General features: G+C 40.8%; 1 protein-coding gene across 1 annotated transcript in view; it reads right to left on the bottom strand.

Annotated features, from left to right (window-relative positions):
• The window catches only part of CC2D2A (coiled-coil and C2 domain containing 2A), a 123,264-nt gene that overhangs the window by 25,817 nt on the left and 81,621 nt on the right, over window positions 1-15,826 (bottom strand). Inside the window, exons 24-29 of the mRNA XM_045550400.1 lie at window positions 14,175-14,342; window positions 11,282-11,387; window positions 10,971-11,080; window positions 9,591-9,687; window positions 9,025-9,123; window positions 5,606-5,782 (exon numbers count right to left, since the gene is read on the bottom strand). Coding sequence (XP_045406356.1) covers window positions 5,606-5,782; window positions 9,025-9,123; window positions 9,591-9,687; window positions 10,971-11,080; window positions 11,282-11,387; window positions 14,175-14,342 — 757 coding nt within the window. The remainder of the gene's footprint in view (window positions 1-5,605; window positions 5,783-9,024; window positions 9,124-9,590; window positions 9,688-10,970; window positions 11,081-11,281; window positions 11,388-14,174; window positions 14,343-15,826) is intronic.

The raw sequence follows: 15,826 nt of genomic DNA, 5'->3' as shown, positions 1-15,826 counted from the left end.
GACTACAGGTGTGTGCCACCACACCCAGCTAATTTTTTAAAAAAATTTTTTGTAAGATAGAGCCTTACTATGTTGCCCAGGCTGGTCTCAAACTCCTAACTTCTAGCACCCTTCCCACCTCAGCCTCCCAAACTGCTGAGTTTATACATGTGAGCCACTGTACCTTGCCAGACTCTTTATTTTTTTTTTTTATTTTTTTTTAATTTTTTAATTTTTTTATTTATTTATTGATTGATTGATTGAGACAGAGTGTCGCTTTGTTGCCCTGGCTAGAGTGAGTGCCGTGGCATCAGCCTAGCTCACAGCAACCTCAAACTCCTGGGCTTAAGCGATCCTACTGCCTTAGCCTCCCGAGTAGCTGGGACTACAGGCATGTGCCACCATGCCCGGCTAATTTTTTCTATATATATTTTAGTTGGCCAGATAATTTCTTCTATTTTTTTTAGTAGAGACGGGGTCTCGCTCTTGCTCAGGCTGGTCTCGAACTCCTGACCTCGAACAATCCACCCGCCTCGGCCTCCCACAGTGCTAGGATTACAGGCGTAAGCCACCATGCCCGGCCCAGACTTTTTAAAAGTAACTCAAATCACATGAAACGGAATACATTTAAATTGCCTTTAGAACATATATTGTCATTTTTCCCCCCTCAAGCCATTGTTAACAAAAATAGCACAAAAAAGGCAGATAGTTACAAGTTTTTATAAGATTTTTGTTGTTTGGTATAAAAATACATGCATGGTTGCTTACATTTCAAAAGATTTCAAGACAACTAAAAATATTTTAAAAATTAATTTTAAGTAGAATTTAGAGGCAGTGCTTGATTTTTTTTTTTTTTTTGAGGAGGGAAATGGACCCAGCTATCCCCCTGTACTCTGCTTAATTTATTAATTTTTTTTATTTAGTTCAACTTTTCACTGACTTGATATTTTTCTTTTTAACACTTATAGCCACTGACACATATATTTGTTTACTCTGTCTCCCCCGTAGTGTAAGATTCTTGAAGTCAGGGATTTTATTTCAATCTCATTTTTTTTTTTCACTTCCAGTACCAAGAATACTACCTAGCACATAATAAGTGTTAAACAAATATTGTTGAGTGAATGTAAAACATTTTATTATGTTTTTTGTGACTTCAGATAGAATCTAGATTATCCCAGTTGTTCTTGACTTCCTCTTGTATTGGGGCTGGACTGTGGCTTTCATTTCTAATTTGATTGCGGTACCCTAAGAAGTTGCTGTAGTGGTTGTGGGGGTTATTTTGGATGGAGACATCTCCAGAAGCCTCCTATATTTTCTCATGGGACATCCCCCTGTCATCTGAATCTTTTAACATAATCATTTTAACTGCCTACCATTCAGCATAGTGCCAAGACACAGTAGCTACCCAATAGGGGCTAAGGTAAATACATAATTAAATGAAAAAGGTGAGCTCATGAGGCTTTGATGTGGGTGTGCCATGAATTCCTAGGATGGAACTGTCAAACCAGAAATAATTGTAATTATAGAAATATGGAGAATTATAAAATAAGAATGATGTGAAAAAAAAAAAAACAACAGGCAGGCTGGGCACGGTGGCTCATGCCTGTAATCCTAGCACTCTGGGAGGCCAAGGTGGGAGGATCGCTCAAGGTCAGGAGTTCGAGACCAGCCTGAGCAAGAGTGAGACCCTGTCTCTACTAAAAAATAGAAAGAAATGATTTGGACAGCTAAAAATATATATAGCAAAAATTAGCCAGGCATGGTGGCGCATGCCTGTAGTCCCAGCTACTTGGGAGGCTGAGGCAGAAGGATCACTTGAGCTCAGGAGTTTGAGGTTGCTGTGAGCTGGGCTGATGCCACGGCACTCTAGCCCAGGAAACAGAGTGAGACTCTGTCTAAAAAATCCCTGTTCTTTTAAACTCTTTCATTTACCCATTCATCCAGTTATGTGAAAAATGTTCATTGGGAGACTAAAAAGTTCCAGATACTCTGCATAAATGGGTATGAAACAATCCCCTTAAGGAACTTCTAGTCTACAGGAGACATTAATAAGCAATCAGATACTTAAAATACTTGACCAAAGATCCTACGGGGATATACATAGGGTAGTACGGGAACATACTACCCTATGTAGTATATATCTCTATATCTAGAGATATAGATATAGAGATAGAGATATCTACTATATCTCTATAGTAGATATAGAGAATCATCTATAGGCACTGTCCAGAAAGAACCAAAAATCTTAAATCAGTATTGATTATCGGCCTTCCAAGTTGAAAAAAGTATGTCTAAAGATTTTTCTATCACTTGGACTTGAATGCTCTGTTGTGTACCTTGACTCTATAACTAGTGCTTTGTTAGGGCAGGCCCTGTGTTTGAGTAAGTTTGTGTTCCTTCCTGCACCTAGCACACACATGGTGAGCATTTAATGCGTATCTGTTAAGACTCATTATACTTGTTTAGGCCAGCAGTATGCCATTTCATGGAGTGAAACAGGAATTGAAGGAGTACTATGCTATATGGTAATCTAAGAAGTGTTAAGGAAAAGCTAAATACTAAAAGAACTTGAGTTATTTATTATGAAACAAATTAAGGTGAAACTGACAAATTCAACACAAAATGTAGAAGGTTCTTAACCGGCTCAATTCTTTGACCTCTAGGTTAATGTAAACATTTACAGGAAACCAAGTGAGTTTATCCTGCCTTTGAATGGTTACATTGTGACAGCTTCAAGCCACCAGAAATAATTGTCAGAGATACCCTCTGTAAGAAGCAGCTCTTGGATTTTATAGATTTGGAAACAGTGGCGGTAGTTTCCATTGTGCAGGTGACTCTCAGACTGATGATTTCTTAGATTCAAAGCTAGTAAAACTAAGAATCTTTCTGACAAAATGAAATGGGCCAAAAGACAAAGCTGGACATTCTTCATGGAACGATAGATATCAATAGTTCATTGGCCAGGGATCACACATACATAGGACCTACTACCTGTCCCCGGATGGCAGTGGACAAAAGCAGCTATTTAAAGCCTAATAACTATTGACTGATGAATTGTAAAACAAAATACTTGGTACCTTCTTAAGCATGTCATTCATCTATCAGAGGCAAGAAAGAAAGAAGAAAAAAAAAGAAATGAGAGAAAGGCTTTATTAACAGAAATAATCTATTTTTAACAACTTGTTCTTAACCAAGATGAGGTAGATCATGTTAAAATAAGCATTTCAGGAGTTGCTACTGATTTATAAAAATTTTCCCATGGTAAATACTTTTAAAACATCTTACAGAATGGTTATGTATGGGATGGTGGTAGGGGGAGACTCTAATCTGCTAACCCTGGAAGTTGCTATAAGTGGAAAAATAATTCCCAGTTGTGGTCCCTATTATTTTAGGATAAGAGCTTCTCTTTCCTCAATGGTCTGCAGGTGGATTACTAAGTGGTGTTTTCTGCCACTGCTGTTTAGACATTAAGGTCCTGTCAATCAACATTCCTTCCTTCTCAAACAGTGACAAAGAATCTGCCTTCCATAGGAATTTTTTAAGCCCTTGTTTTAGAGGTCTAAGAGAAATGCTTCATACAGCCACAGCTGCGCAGTGACATGCCACCAGAGATAGCAGCTGACTGCTAGTCAACAGCTTGAGAGAGGATGGCGGCAGGACTTGAGGACTGTATGTTTTGGAGCCCTAGAGGCCTCTTCAAAGTCCTCCAGTAGGAGTTGAGGCCTGTGAGGGATGCCTAGTGTAGAAGAGCCTCGGGTTTTCATCATTTCTGCCAGTCACAGGCTGCTTCCGCATGTTTTCAAAGCTCCCTTCCAGATGGGGTGCTAGCTACTTTTTCTTTGGTTAAGTATACACAGAAATAAGAAAATCATCTTTTGTCTGGGAGCATTTTTCTGTGTAAACATGTTTGTTGGCTTTTTCTTGAGTTTACACGTGAATACAAACATTTAGAAAATACATTTTCTTTTCTAAAGATATTTTGAAGTGTATATATTCTAATGTTTTCTAGAGAACCACAGCTTTAGTGACAAAGCCTAGCAAATAAGGTTAATTTGAATTTCAGCACACTTGTTTTTCCAATAATTTTTCATGTCCTTTTGTAAATGACTTGCAAATGGGAGGTAGCGATATTATTTTTCTCTGTGAACCAAATTATAATGCTGGAAAAGAAACAGGAATGTGCTCATTTTCCTTCATCTCCATCTGAGTCTTAATCACAATGGATAAACAAAAGAGTCAGCAAGATAATCTGTGCAGTATAGTTTGGTAGTTAACAACTTGCACTGACATGTGAATATAAGCTTAGCAGAATTTTTATCTGTTTCTCTAGGATACTGCACCCTAGTGCCTAAAACAAGCCTGTCACACAGAAGATGTGCAGTAAATATGTGTATTTTTTTTTTTTTTTTTTTTGAGACAGAGTCTCACTCTGTTGCCCGGGCTAGAGTGCCATGGTGTCAGCCTAGCTCACAGCAACCTCAAATACCTGGGCTAAAGCGATCCTTCTGCCTCAGCCTCCCAAGTAGCTGGGACTACAGGCATGTGCCACTATGCCCGGCTAATTTTTTCTATGTATTTTTGGTTGTCCAGATAATTTCTTTCTATTTTTTTGGTAGAGGCGGGGTCTCACTCTTGCTCAGGCTGGTCTCGAATTCCTGAGCTCAAATGATCTGCCTGCCTCAGTCTCCCAGAGTGCTAGGATTACAGGCGTGAGCCACCGAGCCTGGCCAATATGTGTTGAATATATACAATTAAAAGTCAGACAGACATTTAAGTGTTACCTCTACCTGTGTGACCCTGGGTAAATTGAGCCTTATTTTCCTCATCTGTAAGTTGGAGACCCATTATCCATGACAGCTATGAATATTAAAGGACAGAACATGTATCCAAATTCTAACATAGCTCTGAGGACAGAGTAAGGACTCAATATAACTTGCTGGTGGTGGTAATTGTTAATACTGTATTCATTTATATATGAATAAGTGGTCACAATATTTTCTCCCAAATCGAATGAGGCCAGTATACATAAATGCTGCACAAGTATGTTACCTTAAGAAAGTTGTTTCTCAATGATGAAGGTTAGGAAACAGTTGCTAACAAATGAAAGTTCTAGAAACTCCTTTTTCTAGAGCTGTTTAAAAGAGTACTTGTATATATATTTGTTTTATAAAATGAATTGAGGTGACCCATGAAGGTCATTTACTCTTATGATCCTATGAATTGATTCAATGCATAGCACAGCCAAGGATGTGAGGTCAGACATGGAAATGTATTTCAGCATGCTTGCCAATAAATGTCAAACAAAAGAGCAATCTGATTTTCTAGTTTGTTATATTTCATTTTCATCACATTGAGAAAATTCTTCTAAAAGCAGAGCATGTTTATATTTGTCTTGCTTTGCCTAAAAGTTTGAGTTTCTGATTAACCTAATTATGGGCTCAGTGAAAGTACAAACCCACACATCTGTTCTCTCACCATCATTCTGTCCAAACTGAAAGATTAATAAGTGAACACTGAAGTAAGGAAACCTGTTTGTATAGTGAAAAGTTTATAAAAGCATGGCCTAGCAAGCATTTGTCATGTTTCATCAACACCAGACATGGTTTTCCAAACTATGAACAGTTACCTTTTCTCGAACTGACTCTCCAGGAACCAACTGAGGCTCAATGGTAATAAACAGGGTGATGTAGGATCCTTCACTTAAGCTTCGGACAGAATCAAAATCCCGCTCAATAATCATGTTTTGCTCCTTACTGTAGCCCAGAAGAACTGGGGGAATATCTATTTTAAATGTTCCATCAATCTGTGAAGAAAATATGACTTGGTAAACATCCTGGCAATTTTTCCAACAGAAGTTCAAAGATAAGTGTCAACTCCTCAGTGTCTAATGAATTAAATAAAAACTGCTCAGACTGGCACTCAAAGCTCACCCCATCTTTCTAACCTTGTCTCCCAAATCTCTCACCAGAAAGGGCCCTATGCTTCCCTGCCTCCTTTTCTTTGTTTAGTAGAGGGTTATGCAAGTTGCTTGGGTTCAAATCCTGGTTTAAACTCCAAGTGCCTCAGCTTCCTCATTTGTAAAAAGAAATGATAATAGTACCTACTTTGTAGGGTTGTTATGAATACTAAATGAATTAATAGACGTCAAACACTAAGAAAAATGTCTGGTGTATAGTGAGCACTCAGTAAATATTGGCTAGCAGCTATTCCCCTTTTCTGGAATGCCCAGCTTCCCATCTGCACCTGTCAGAATTTTAATCATTTTTCAAGGCTTAGGTCTAATGTTGTCGCTCTACACACAGATAGCTTATTTCCTTCATTTCTTACATTCTGTCTGACTTTACAATTGTGTGCATATCTGTCATAGTCTTCTGGATAATTGCTCTCTGTGAACAGAATCTGTATTTTATCCTCTTTTGTATCACCCTTTTCTGACATATAGCCGTGTTTTGTATACATAGTAGATGCCCAATAAATGTGGGGTGAATGATGAAAAGCCACTTCCACAAAAAGGACTAAGTTATACAGAAGTTCAAAGAGGCAGAACTTTTTTACTCTTATAAAGTCAAAGCAACAATAAATTTATTAAAGACTGTCTAGTGGCCAGGCACGGTGGCTCACGCTTGTAATCCTAACACTCTGGGAGGCCGAGGCGGATGGATCGCTCGAGGTCAGGAGTTCAAAACCAGCCTGAGCAAGAGTGAGACCTCGTCTCTACTAAAAATAGAAAGAAATTATCTGGCCAACTAAAAATATATATATAGAAAAAATTAGCCGGGCATGGTGGCGCATGCCTGTAGTCCCAGCTACTCGGGAGGCTGAGGCAGAAGGATTGCTTGAGCCCAGGAGTTTGAGGTTGCTGTGAGCTAGGCTGATGCCACGGCACTCACTCTAGCCCGGGCAACAAAGCGAGACTGTGTCTCAAAAAAAAAAAAACAAAACACTGTCTAGTACTACAAAACTATTCAGGGCTGGAATTTGAAATTTACAATTTGCAGAGAATTCATTTTTTATTTCAATCATTGGTGGCATTCATGTCTCAGGAGAAATAGAAAAAGAACTCAAACTTTCAGTGAATATGCCCCTCTAGGGATGAATTAAGTAAGCTATTATTTATTTTCCTCCTTATATCGACAGAATTCACCAAAGCTTGTACCCAATCAGATGACAGGGTATAGGGAAAACAACAGTATAAAAACAATGACATAAAAAATACAGCTGAAAGAACTGAACACATTTATTCTATAAAATAGATGACACAAGAGAAAACACACTATTTTTAAAGATTTGGAGTATAAGGATTTAAGACAGAGTTTCTCAACTTAGGCACTGTTGATATTTGGGGCCAAATCATTATTTGTTATAGATGGCCGTCCTGTACACTGTAGAATGTTTGGCAGCATCCCTAGCCTGTACACACTAGATGCTAGTGGCATCCCTTACTAGTTGTGACAACCAAAAATGTCTTCAGACATTGCCAAATGTTCCCTGTGGGTACATTTAAAAGCATGAGCTCTGGAGTCAGATAAAACTTTTTAGATGACAAATGTAATAAAATCATTATCCAAAGATATATTAAAATATAAACCAAAATATTGAACAGTTTTCTCTCCTTTTACCAATCCCATTTCCCGGCATGAGCGACATCAGCATGTTGAAAGTTGGTAAAAATTGAATGGTAACTCTGTTGTAAGCTTTCTGGTTTGAGTAAGTTACTTCACCTCTCTACGCTTCTGTTTCTTCATCTATAAAGTGGGAATGATGATGCCAATTGTGCTGTGAGGTTTAATAGAGTGACATATAAACTACCTAGCAATAGTATATAATATGTGCCCAGTAAATATACTTATTAGTATTATCGTTACTGAATCAGGATTCTACTTGTTACGTGTAGTTCAAAAGAACTGAACTAGCACCTAAAAATGGGAATAACAGGGAAGTACATACATTATGGCACAGTGCAAGGAAGAATTTAATGACAAATCTTGGAAAGAGAACAAGAGAAAGAGAACACTACCTTGCCTCACAAGGTAGTGAGTTTCCTGCAAGTGAATTCTTGAGGCACTCAAAGGAGAGCATGGAAATTCCAGGGATATAGTGAAGGAGATTCATTTATCAAGGGGTCTAGGGTAATTACTTCTGAGTATCCTTCCAAGTGTGAAATTCAGCAATGCCAAATATCATAGGCTGATTTGCAGAATGATTTGCTCTTTAAGTCCCCCCCCCCAATTTAAAATCTATTTGGACAGGGAAGTGTAAATTCTTTTGGCAAGCACATCACTGCATAACCTGTAGACTGTCCCTTTTGCCTAGAGAGGATTACAGTTTTAATTGATCCTTTAGATTCAAACCATTCCAAGCCTTTTAGCCTTGAGTTTTGGTCTTGGTCTTGCTGGAGACTCTGTGGTCTGGGCAGCACTTGCTCTGTGTGGTTGTCACAGTGATTCAAGGCCTCCTGTTGCCATGGGCTTAATACTGGGATGTTAAAGCAATTTCAAAATCTTAAAGAGTTAAACTGTCCCAGATTAGAGCTACTAAGTCATTCCAGAGTTGACAACCTGATGGATCCCCTTAAGCAAAACCATTAACTCTGGAGAAGGGTGTCTTTGTTAAGCATGTTTCTGCTAACCATTTTTCATGTTTTAAATAGTGAAGACTAGAAATATTAATAGAATGTACTTGATTGAATGGACCATCAACTTCCCTGACTGTTTTCTTCAAGTTACGTTCAGGCATCTATCCATTCTACTTTTGTCATTTTGACAAGTTCCTACTTTGTCCCACCTTCTTCACTTCTATTTAATGTTTAAAAAATTCTCAGATTTGAATAGTCATACATTAACTACTAACTCTGAGGAGAATAGATAATAAGTCATGCAATTATGATGGAAGATCAATGGCATTATATAGTGTTTTATTAAATCTTTTTAAGGGCTTTGTACATATATTCTCTCAGTGTTGAGGGTATAGCCCCATAAAGTTTAAGTAGGAAAAATGGAAATAGCAGTTCCCTATTTTCATGGAATTTTGACCTTAGGTGCTTACCCTTGCTTGGAAATATATTGTGCTAAATGGAATTTTCACACATCCCAACCAGTGTCTCTCAATGCGGGTATGGATTCCATTTCCTCTTTCCCGGTCATCCTAAAGGAAGGGTGGGAAGTAATAATTGTTTAAAGAACTCCAGACACTCATTTAATTAACTTTGCAGCAGGAAAACAGCAAGATTTTAGCTGAAAGCATGTGAACTTAGATGAGATAGACTTAATCAAATTCTGGTTCTAACACTTAATGGCTTTGTGACCTTAGGAAAGTCATTTGACCTCTCTGAACCTCAGTTTTCTCAACAATACACTAGAGATTTAGCAACGTATAGAACTATTTAGAATTAAATAAGACAATGTATGTAAAACACCTCGTACAATTCCTGGTACAGAACACTAGACTGAAAATTAAAAAGCTAGCTCTCTCTCTCCTCCCCCTTCCCCGTTTATACATCTCATTTCAAATGTTTCAAACATAAGAAAGATAGAAAGTGTGTTTGGAACTTATATCATGGGTAGAGAATATGAATATGAGTACAAGTATCTTCCTCAAAACTGAGAACTTACCTCTAAGACATCGTATAGTACTTCATCAAAAATATTAATGAATACCACATCTTTTACTGACTGCAGACTGGCTGTGCTATAATCCCCGTTAGGAGCCCTGTAAAATAACACATCACCGGGGACTATGAAAACAGGCAAAATAGAAATGATGAACACTCAAATGTCAAAATTTGAAAAATACCCAAATATGACCATAGATTTGAGGATTAAAAGCAGGGCTTTTATTTCCAGGGTTTATCTTTTGCAGGGATACTATAATTATGATACCTACACTCAACTGGAAAGAACACAGACTGGAAGCTCCATGCAGACACAAACCCTCTGCTGGCTTGTCCTGATGAGTCTCACCCTCACCCTTCACCCCTGACCCTGGGGTAAGCTTTGCAAGGAGCCAGCTTGCCAGGACTGAGCTGGCTCAGAGGACAGGCTGCCCCGCCTCTAGCTGACACTGTAGGAGCTAGTATACGGACTTCCCAAGCAACTGGGCTGCAGAAGGTGCTTCTCCAGCAAGACCATTCCCCAGTGATAAACCTCCTATTGTTCTATGGCTGGTTGAATGGTCCCTGTCTCCCACTCACTTTCCCCATAAATAAGTGAAGCAATACAAGTGTGAGGTTTGTTTCCTGTGATGTAACCTACCCTGAATCCAGCCCAGACCAGCCTAAGCATGCCTCTCCATGGCACGGCTGGAGACTGGGGTACTGCTCATTTTGTTGAGCATTTGCCCTTAAATTTTTTTGTTCTTTTTGCTTGCTCCATGTATGATAGTGGGATCTATCCCCCTCTTCTGACTTAACCAGCTCTAATCCTTACTCTGTCTCTAATTTGCTATGTGGCTTTAATGAAGCCACCTTTCCTCTTTGGGTTTTAGTTTCTTCTCCATAAAAGTAGAACTTGGACCAGATAATCTCTAAAGTCACTTCAAGTACTGAAATAATAAGAGCCTTGTAAGTATATAAATCCTTTGAACAAGGTTCTGAAATGCCTATGTATTTCTGGTGAGGGAGAAAGTGTCATTTATAGGAAATAAGTAGTTTCAAATTTACTTGAGGAGATAATGAGGAAGAAAGGAAAAGCAGAGTAGGGCAGTGGGGTCAAAGGACTGAAAAACTCTGGGCTATAAGAAGCCAGAGCCTGGAGGGGAGTAGAGTATCCCAACAATGGACCTGAGTTTCACAGGTTGGACATTTTCCCATTTTTATTCTTGAATGAAGTCAGCTGTAGTACAAGAGGAAAAACACTTGGTATCAGGACACCTGTTTCTTGTTCCTGCTTGCCAGCTACAAAACCTTTCACCTTAGCCATTTCTTGCTGGGCCCCGGTTTCCTTCATGTTTCTTCAAAATATCCTACAGTACTGTGAAGAGGAAAATATGCTTACCTAAATGGAAGTTCAAGTTCTTCGTTCCAACTGGGGTTTGGTCCTTCAGCTGTAGTTGTGTGGCAAATCGTTCGTTGAAAAGAGACTTCTACAAAAGGACGTACTAAAACCTTAAAATCAAGAGCAAATCCTAAGAATCCATAATGACTAGTTGAATTATTTTGTTATTAGCAAAAGTAGAATACGTTTGCTCAATAGTATGTTTTCAAAGAAAATGAAGCAGAAAGCAGACCACCCGTGAAGTGTATAGATGATTCTTAAAAACCTAAGGGGCAAGATTCCAAGCTGAAGTCTGCACCTGGGTCTCTCACCTGGCCGAGGGGGTAGTCAGCACTGTGGGTGGGGCTGCGTGTGTCTGGGGAGGCAGCATGCTTTTCCCTGAACGTCCTTGAAGACCTCGATGGCTGCTGGGATTTGCTAGAAGAGAAAATGTATGAAAGAAATAAATGACAGGGAAAGTGTAATTATACCTGGGCCCCGGTGGCTGTGGTGACAGACATTCTTCCTTAAGCTTGTTGACATTTCAGAAGGCTTTCAGTATGCTCAGGTCCCCCTCAGTCACTTAGTGAGTTCTAGAGCTTTCCCCAACTTCCATTCCTAGGCCTGTGTGTCTGGCTGAGAACAGAGGAAAATGTTTCCTTCTCTCTCCACCCCTCCAGGGAATGACTGAGTGGGGACCTCTCTCCCCCACATAAATGAGAGCCTCAATCTCTCTCAGGGAGGAGGTCCTGGACTTCCTGACCAGCCTGCCCTGCCCCTACCAAGTCCAGGTTCTTTCCCACTGTATTTCCTTTGAACCTGCACTCTTCAGTGACCCCAAGCTACAAATCCTACACGAGGAATCTTTCTCTGGGCCTGCCGAGCCTCACTGGGAAAGGGAGGTGCAGGGACTCCTAGCTTGAGTTAGGATAAGTGGGTCTTATCCTCTTCTCTCATCTGTGCTGGCATTCTTTTTTTTTTTTTGAGGCAGAGTCTCACTCTGTTGCCTGGGCTAGAGTATTGTGGCATCAGCCTAGCTCACAGCAACCTCAAACTCCTGGGCTCAAGTGATCCTTCTCTCTCAGCCTCCCAAGTATCTGGGACTACAGGCATGTGCCACCATGCCTGGCTAATTTTTTCTATATATTTTTAGCTGTCCAGATCATTTCTTGCTATTTTTAGTAGAGACGGGGTCTCACTCTTGCTCAGGCTGGTCTCGAACTCCTTACCCTCGAGCGATCCTCCCGCCTCGGCCTCCCAGAGTGCTAGGATTACAGGCGTGAGCCACCACACCCGGCCTGTGCTGGCATTCTTAAAAGAACAAATGAAGGTCATCTCCAGAGAGCCTCTTCCAAATATCTTTCACCTTCCTGCTAACAACCCACTTGTGTATTTGTACTAAACTTCATGGTTTGCCAAGTCTTTCACATTCATTACTGGGCAGAGTACAAATTGTCTCTTTCTTAACCATCTGTTACCTTTTCATAGCTAAGGTAACAGACAAAATATGAGACAACATAAGCAGAACATTTAACACAACAGCTACTAGAGAAAACTCTTTTCTTTTTGGAAAACCATCAGTTACATTATTAAACAAACATTTGTTTAGTACCTGCTATATTTTAGGACCTGTGTTAGACTCTGGGATTCAAGATGAATAGGATAACACGTCAGCTCAGACTAGACTGGAAGGAAGACATGTAAACAATCTGAATAAAGTGAGATACATGTTGGCTAGAGGGATGGGTGTAAGCTGTAGAAGCACAGTGAGGGAGGTGAAAAGTTCTTTTTGGTTGGATGCAAGGCTAGAGGGTGAAGATTTGGGCAGGCTTAATGGAAAAGTTTATATCTGAGCTGTCTTGATGCATTGACATTGAATTGTGTAGCACATAGGATCAATTATCCTTCCTTGAATTATTTGAATGAAATGATTTAACACAAAAATATTGTATAGAGGCAAAAAATAAAAGAAACACCTACAGGTTCTTTTTACAAAGCAGCTTTTCACCCCACAGTTGAGCTTTGAGGCAAACAGGGAAAAGGGTATGTAGGCTGTGGGCTCAAGAAAGCAATGCCACAACAGAGATTCAAGGGCTTGCATGACATTTACAAGTAGCAAAGCATTAGGGATAGCTGGTGAGGGTAAGATGTTCTGAAATAGGTCAAAGAATTAGTAAAGAAAAATAGGGTGAAATGATGGGGTAAGAGGAAGGAGGGAGAGAGAAATAACTTAAAGGGAAAGAACCTAGGAAGGAAAGAGGATACCAATGGCCAGAACAGTTGCACGTCTATGGAATCAGTGCTGAATGAATGACCTTGGCCAAGCCACTTGCATTCTCTTCACTTCCATTTTCCCTTTTGCAAAATGGATACAGTAATATTAGTAAGAGTTAAAGGAAATAATGTTTGTTAAATGTGTCTAGTATGGTGCTTAGAACATGGTGAATGCACAATAAATGCTACTTTCTTTCATTACACTGGTAAGGGTACTTGCAAAAAGAAGTTTTGATTCTTGATCCTCCCTTCTCTGTTCTCTAAGGACATAAGACTCATCTTCCCTATGGTTGAAGGCTCCTTGGGCCCCAGGGTAGTGAGCCATGGTGATTGTAAATCATTTTTCTGAACAGACAAAAGGAAGTCACATTTTTAAGCTCATACTATGTATGTTTCAGAACCTTGGACAGATGCCTTTTTCTGTATCTGCTCAGCTCATACCTACTTCTCTGAGAACTGTTCCTACCTTTCAGGGTTGGTGCTTCTGACTCTGTCTCTCTGGCTATAACAGGCAATTAGACCATAGATCGACACCTGACCAAGTTAGCACCGCCAGACTGTCTTCTGAGAAGATGATGCTTAGTTGGTGGTACCCTGGCTGCATGGACCACTTCCATGATGTGAAGAAAAATGAAGCAAACTCAGAGAGAAACAAGTGAGAGAGACAACGGGGCCTCAGGAGAACCATCTTAATCCCTGCAGCCTACCATGTAGTTCAGCTGTACCTCTTGTCCTTGAGTTCTATGAGATGTCCCCATTAAATCCCCCCTTTAGCCTGGATTGACTGAATGGGCTCTATTGCTTGCAAACAATAGGGCTTGGCTTCAGCAAGAACCCCTAGACCCCTGCGCATAATAACTATGTTAAGAATGAGTGATCGACTATAAAGAAGTGATTGACTTGGCTGGGATCCTGTACTTTCCATTCCAGGGCTGTCAGGGGGGTTCTCACCTTGCTGTTGGCTTCCTCACTGGAAGGTCATAAGCTCGGATTATATTCACCAGCAGCTTTATGTCTCCATCAGACAGGTTTTGGGCTGTCACCTTCTTCCGACCTTTTCTCCTTGGCCTCAGTGGTCGCTTTTGTTCGGCCAGCTTGAAAAGGTTTAGGCCCAAAATGCTAATGATTACAGAACAGAATTAGGATTCTAAGGAAAAGAAAGGTCTGGAAAATTGTGCGACGACTTCCCAAACTCTGCCCTAAGGTTTCTCACAGGCCCCTGAAAAACTCTTTGTCCTTTTTAAGGAGGTTGGAAACAGTGTAGAAATCCTCCCAAATGAGGGAGAGCCTACTGCATGGATTATTAAAATTTATTCTAGGTGCTACTTATCAGAGGAGGAAAGGCCACATTTTGGCCCCTACATCTCCTTATTTGCCCACCAGTCCCTCAAACGTGCCTAGTACCCTCCCACCCTTCACCTTCGCTCCTGCCAGTCCCTGCATGAGGAATTGCCTCCCTCCATCTTCTGAGCCTGCCCTGGTGCTTGTGGTTTTACCCATCCCTCAGGGCCAGTGCCTCCCTCTCCCACCAGAGACCCAGCCCCATCTGCTGGAAGCCTCCAGCTCCCTGCACATGACTGTCAGTGTGTAAAGCTGCCTGGGCGGTTCCCAGAGTAGGTTGCTCTCTGGAGTTAGACAGAACAGGGTGTGAATCCTGGCTCTACTTTTTGCCCTCGGGCAAATTATTTCACCTCTTTAAGTCTCTGTTTCATCATCTGTAAAGGGGATAATATTGTAATACCCCTAGTCCTCTTGGGGTTGTTGAGAGGATTAAATGAGGAGGAGTGTGTAAAGCACCGTGGCCCTGGCCTAGCACTTAGCAGGTGTCCTAAAATGGCAACTAATGGGATCATGACAATGATTATGATGCCAGTGGTTATGGTGGAGGAAGAGGAGGAGGTGGGGCCAGGAGGAATGGGGTGGGGAGGAGCAGAAGGGCACTTCTTTTATCTCTCTCTACCTTCCACTGAGATGACGGTGCAATAAACACTTCCTGGAGGTTGAAAGCAACAGAGTCAGTGAATCATGGGAGAGAGGTCCATGGAGCAAATAAATTCTGGCTCAGAGACTAAACAGAAACACAGGTGTGACCTTGTGTCTGTATCTGGAAGCTGACAGTAATGATTATGCGAAACAGCCACAGAACAAAGCCAGCTTGTAGAGCCGGCCACAGGCCACAGTGCTCGTGGCTCGGTTTCCCTGCTGGGTATGAGAGCTGGCTAAGCAGCCTCTTGACTGGAGCACCTCTTTGCAAGAGGCACATACCACCAAGGATGAGGGCTCCGCAGCTCTGCCTAGGCATCATAAGGAATCCCGAGGAGTTTCCAGGAGCTACTGTTACTGTTTGTTCTCCAGGATTGCACACAGAATAGCTACCGTCTGTAAGCACCTTCCATGTATCAAGAAGAGTCCTAGGCAGGTCCCTTACATATAGTATTTCTAATCCTTGCAAGTATAATATTTACCCCGTTTCTCAGATGAAGAAACTGGAGGCTCAGAGAGGTGTTATAGTTTGTTGAAAGCTCCTTGTAGTGGGAGGGGAGCACAGGTTCAAACGCAGGTCACTGTGACTACATAGCCCATGTTCTTACTCACTCTGCCAG

The sequence above is a fragment of the Lemur catta genome, chromosome 4, assembly GCF_020740605.2.
Source record: "Lemur catta isolate mLemCat1 chromosome 4, mLemCat1.pri, whole genome shotgun sequence".
In the NCBI taxonomy this organism is placed as follows: domain Eukaryota; kingdom Metazoa; phylum Chordata; class Mammalia; order Primates; family Lemuridae; genus Lemur; species Lemur catta.
Note: the sequence above shows the minus strand (reverse complement) of the source record. Positions and strands in the feature narration are given on the sequence as shown.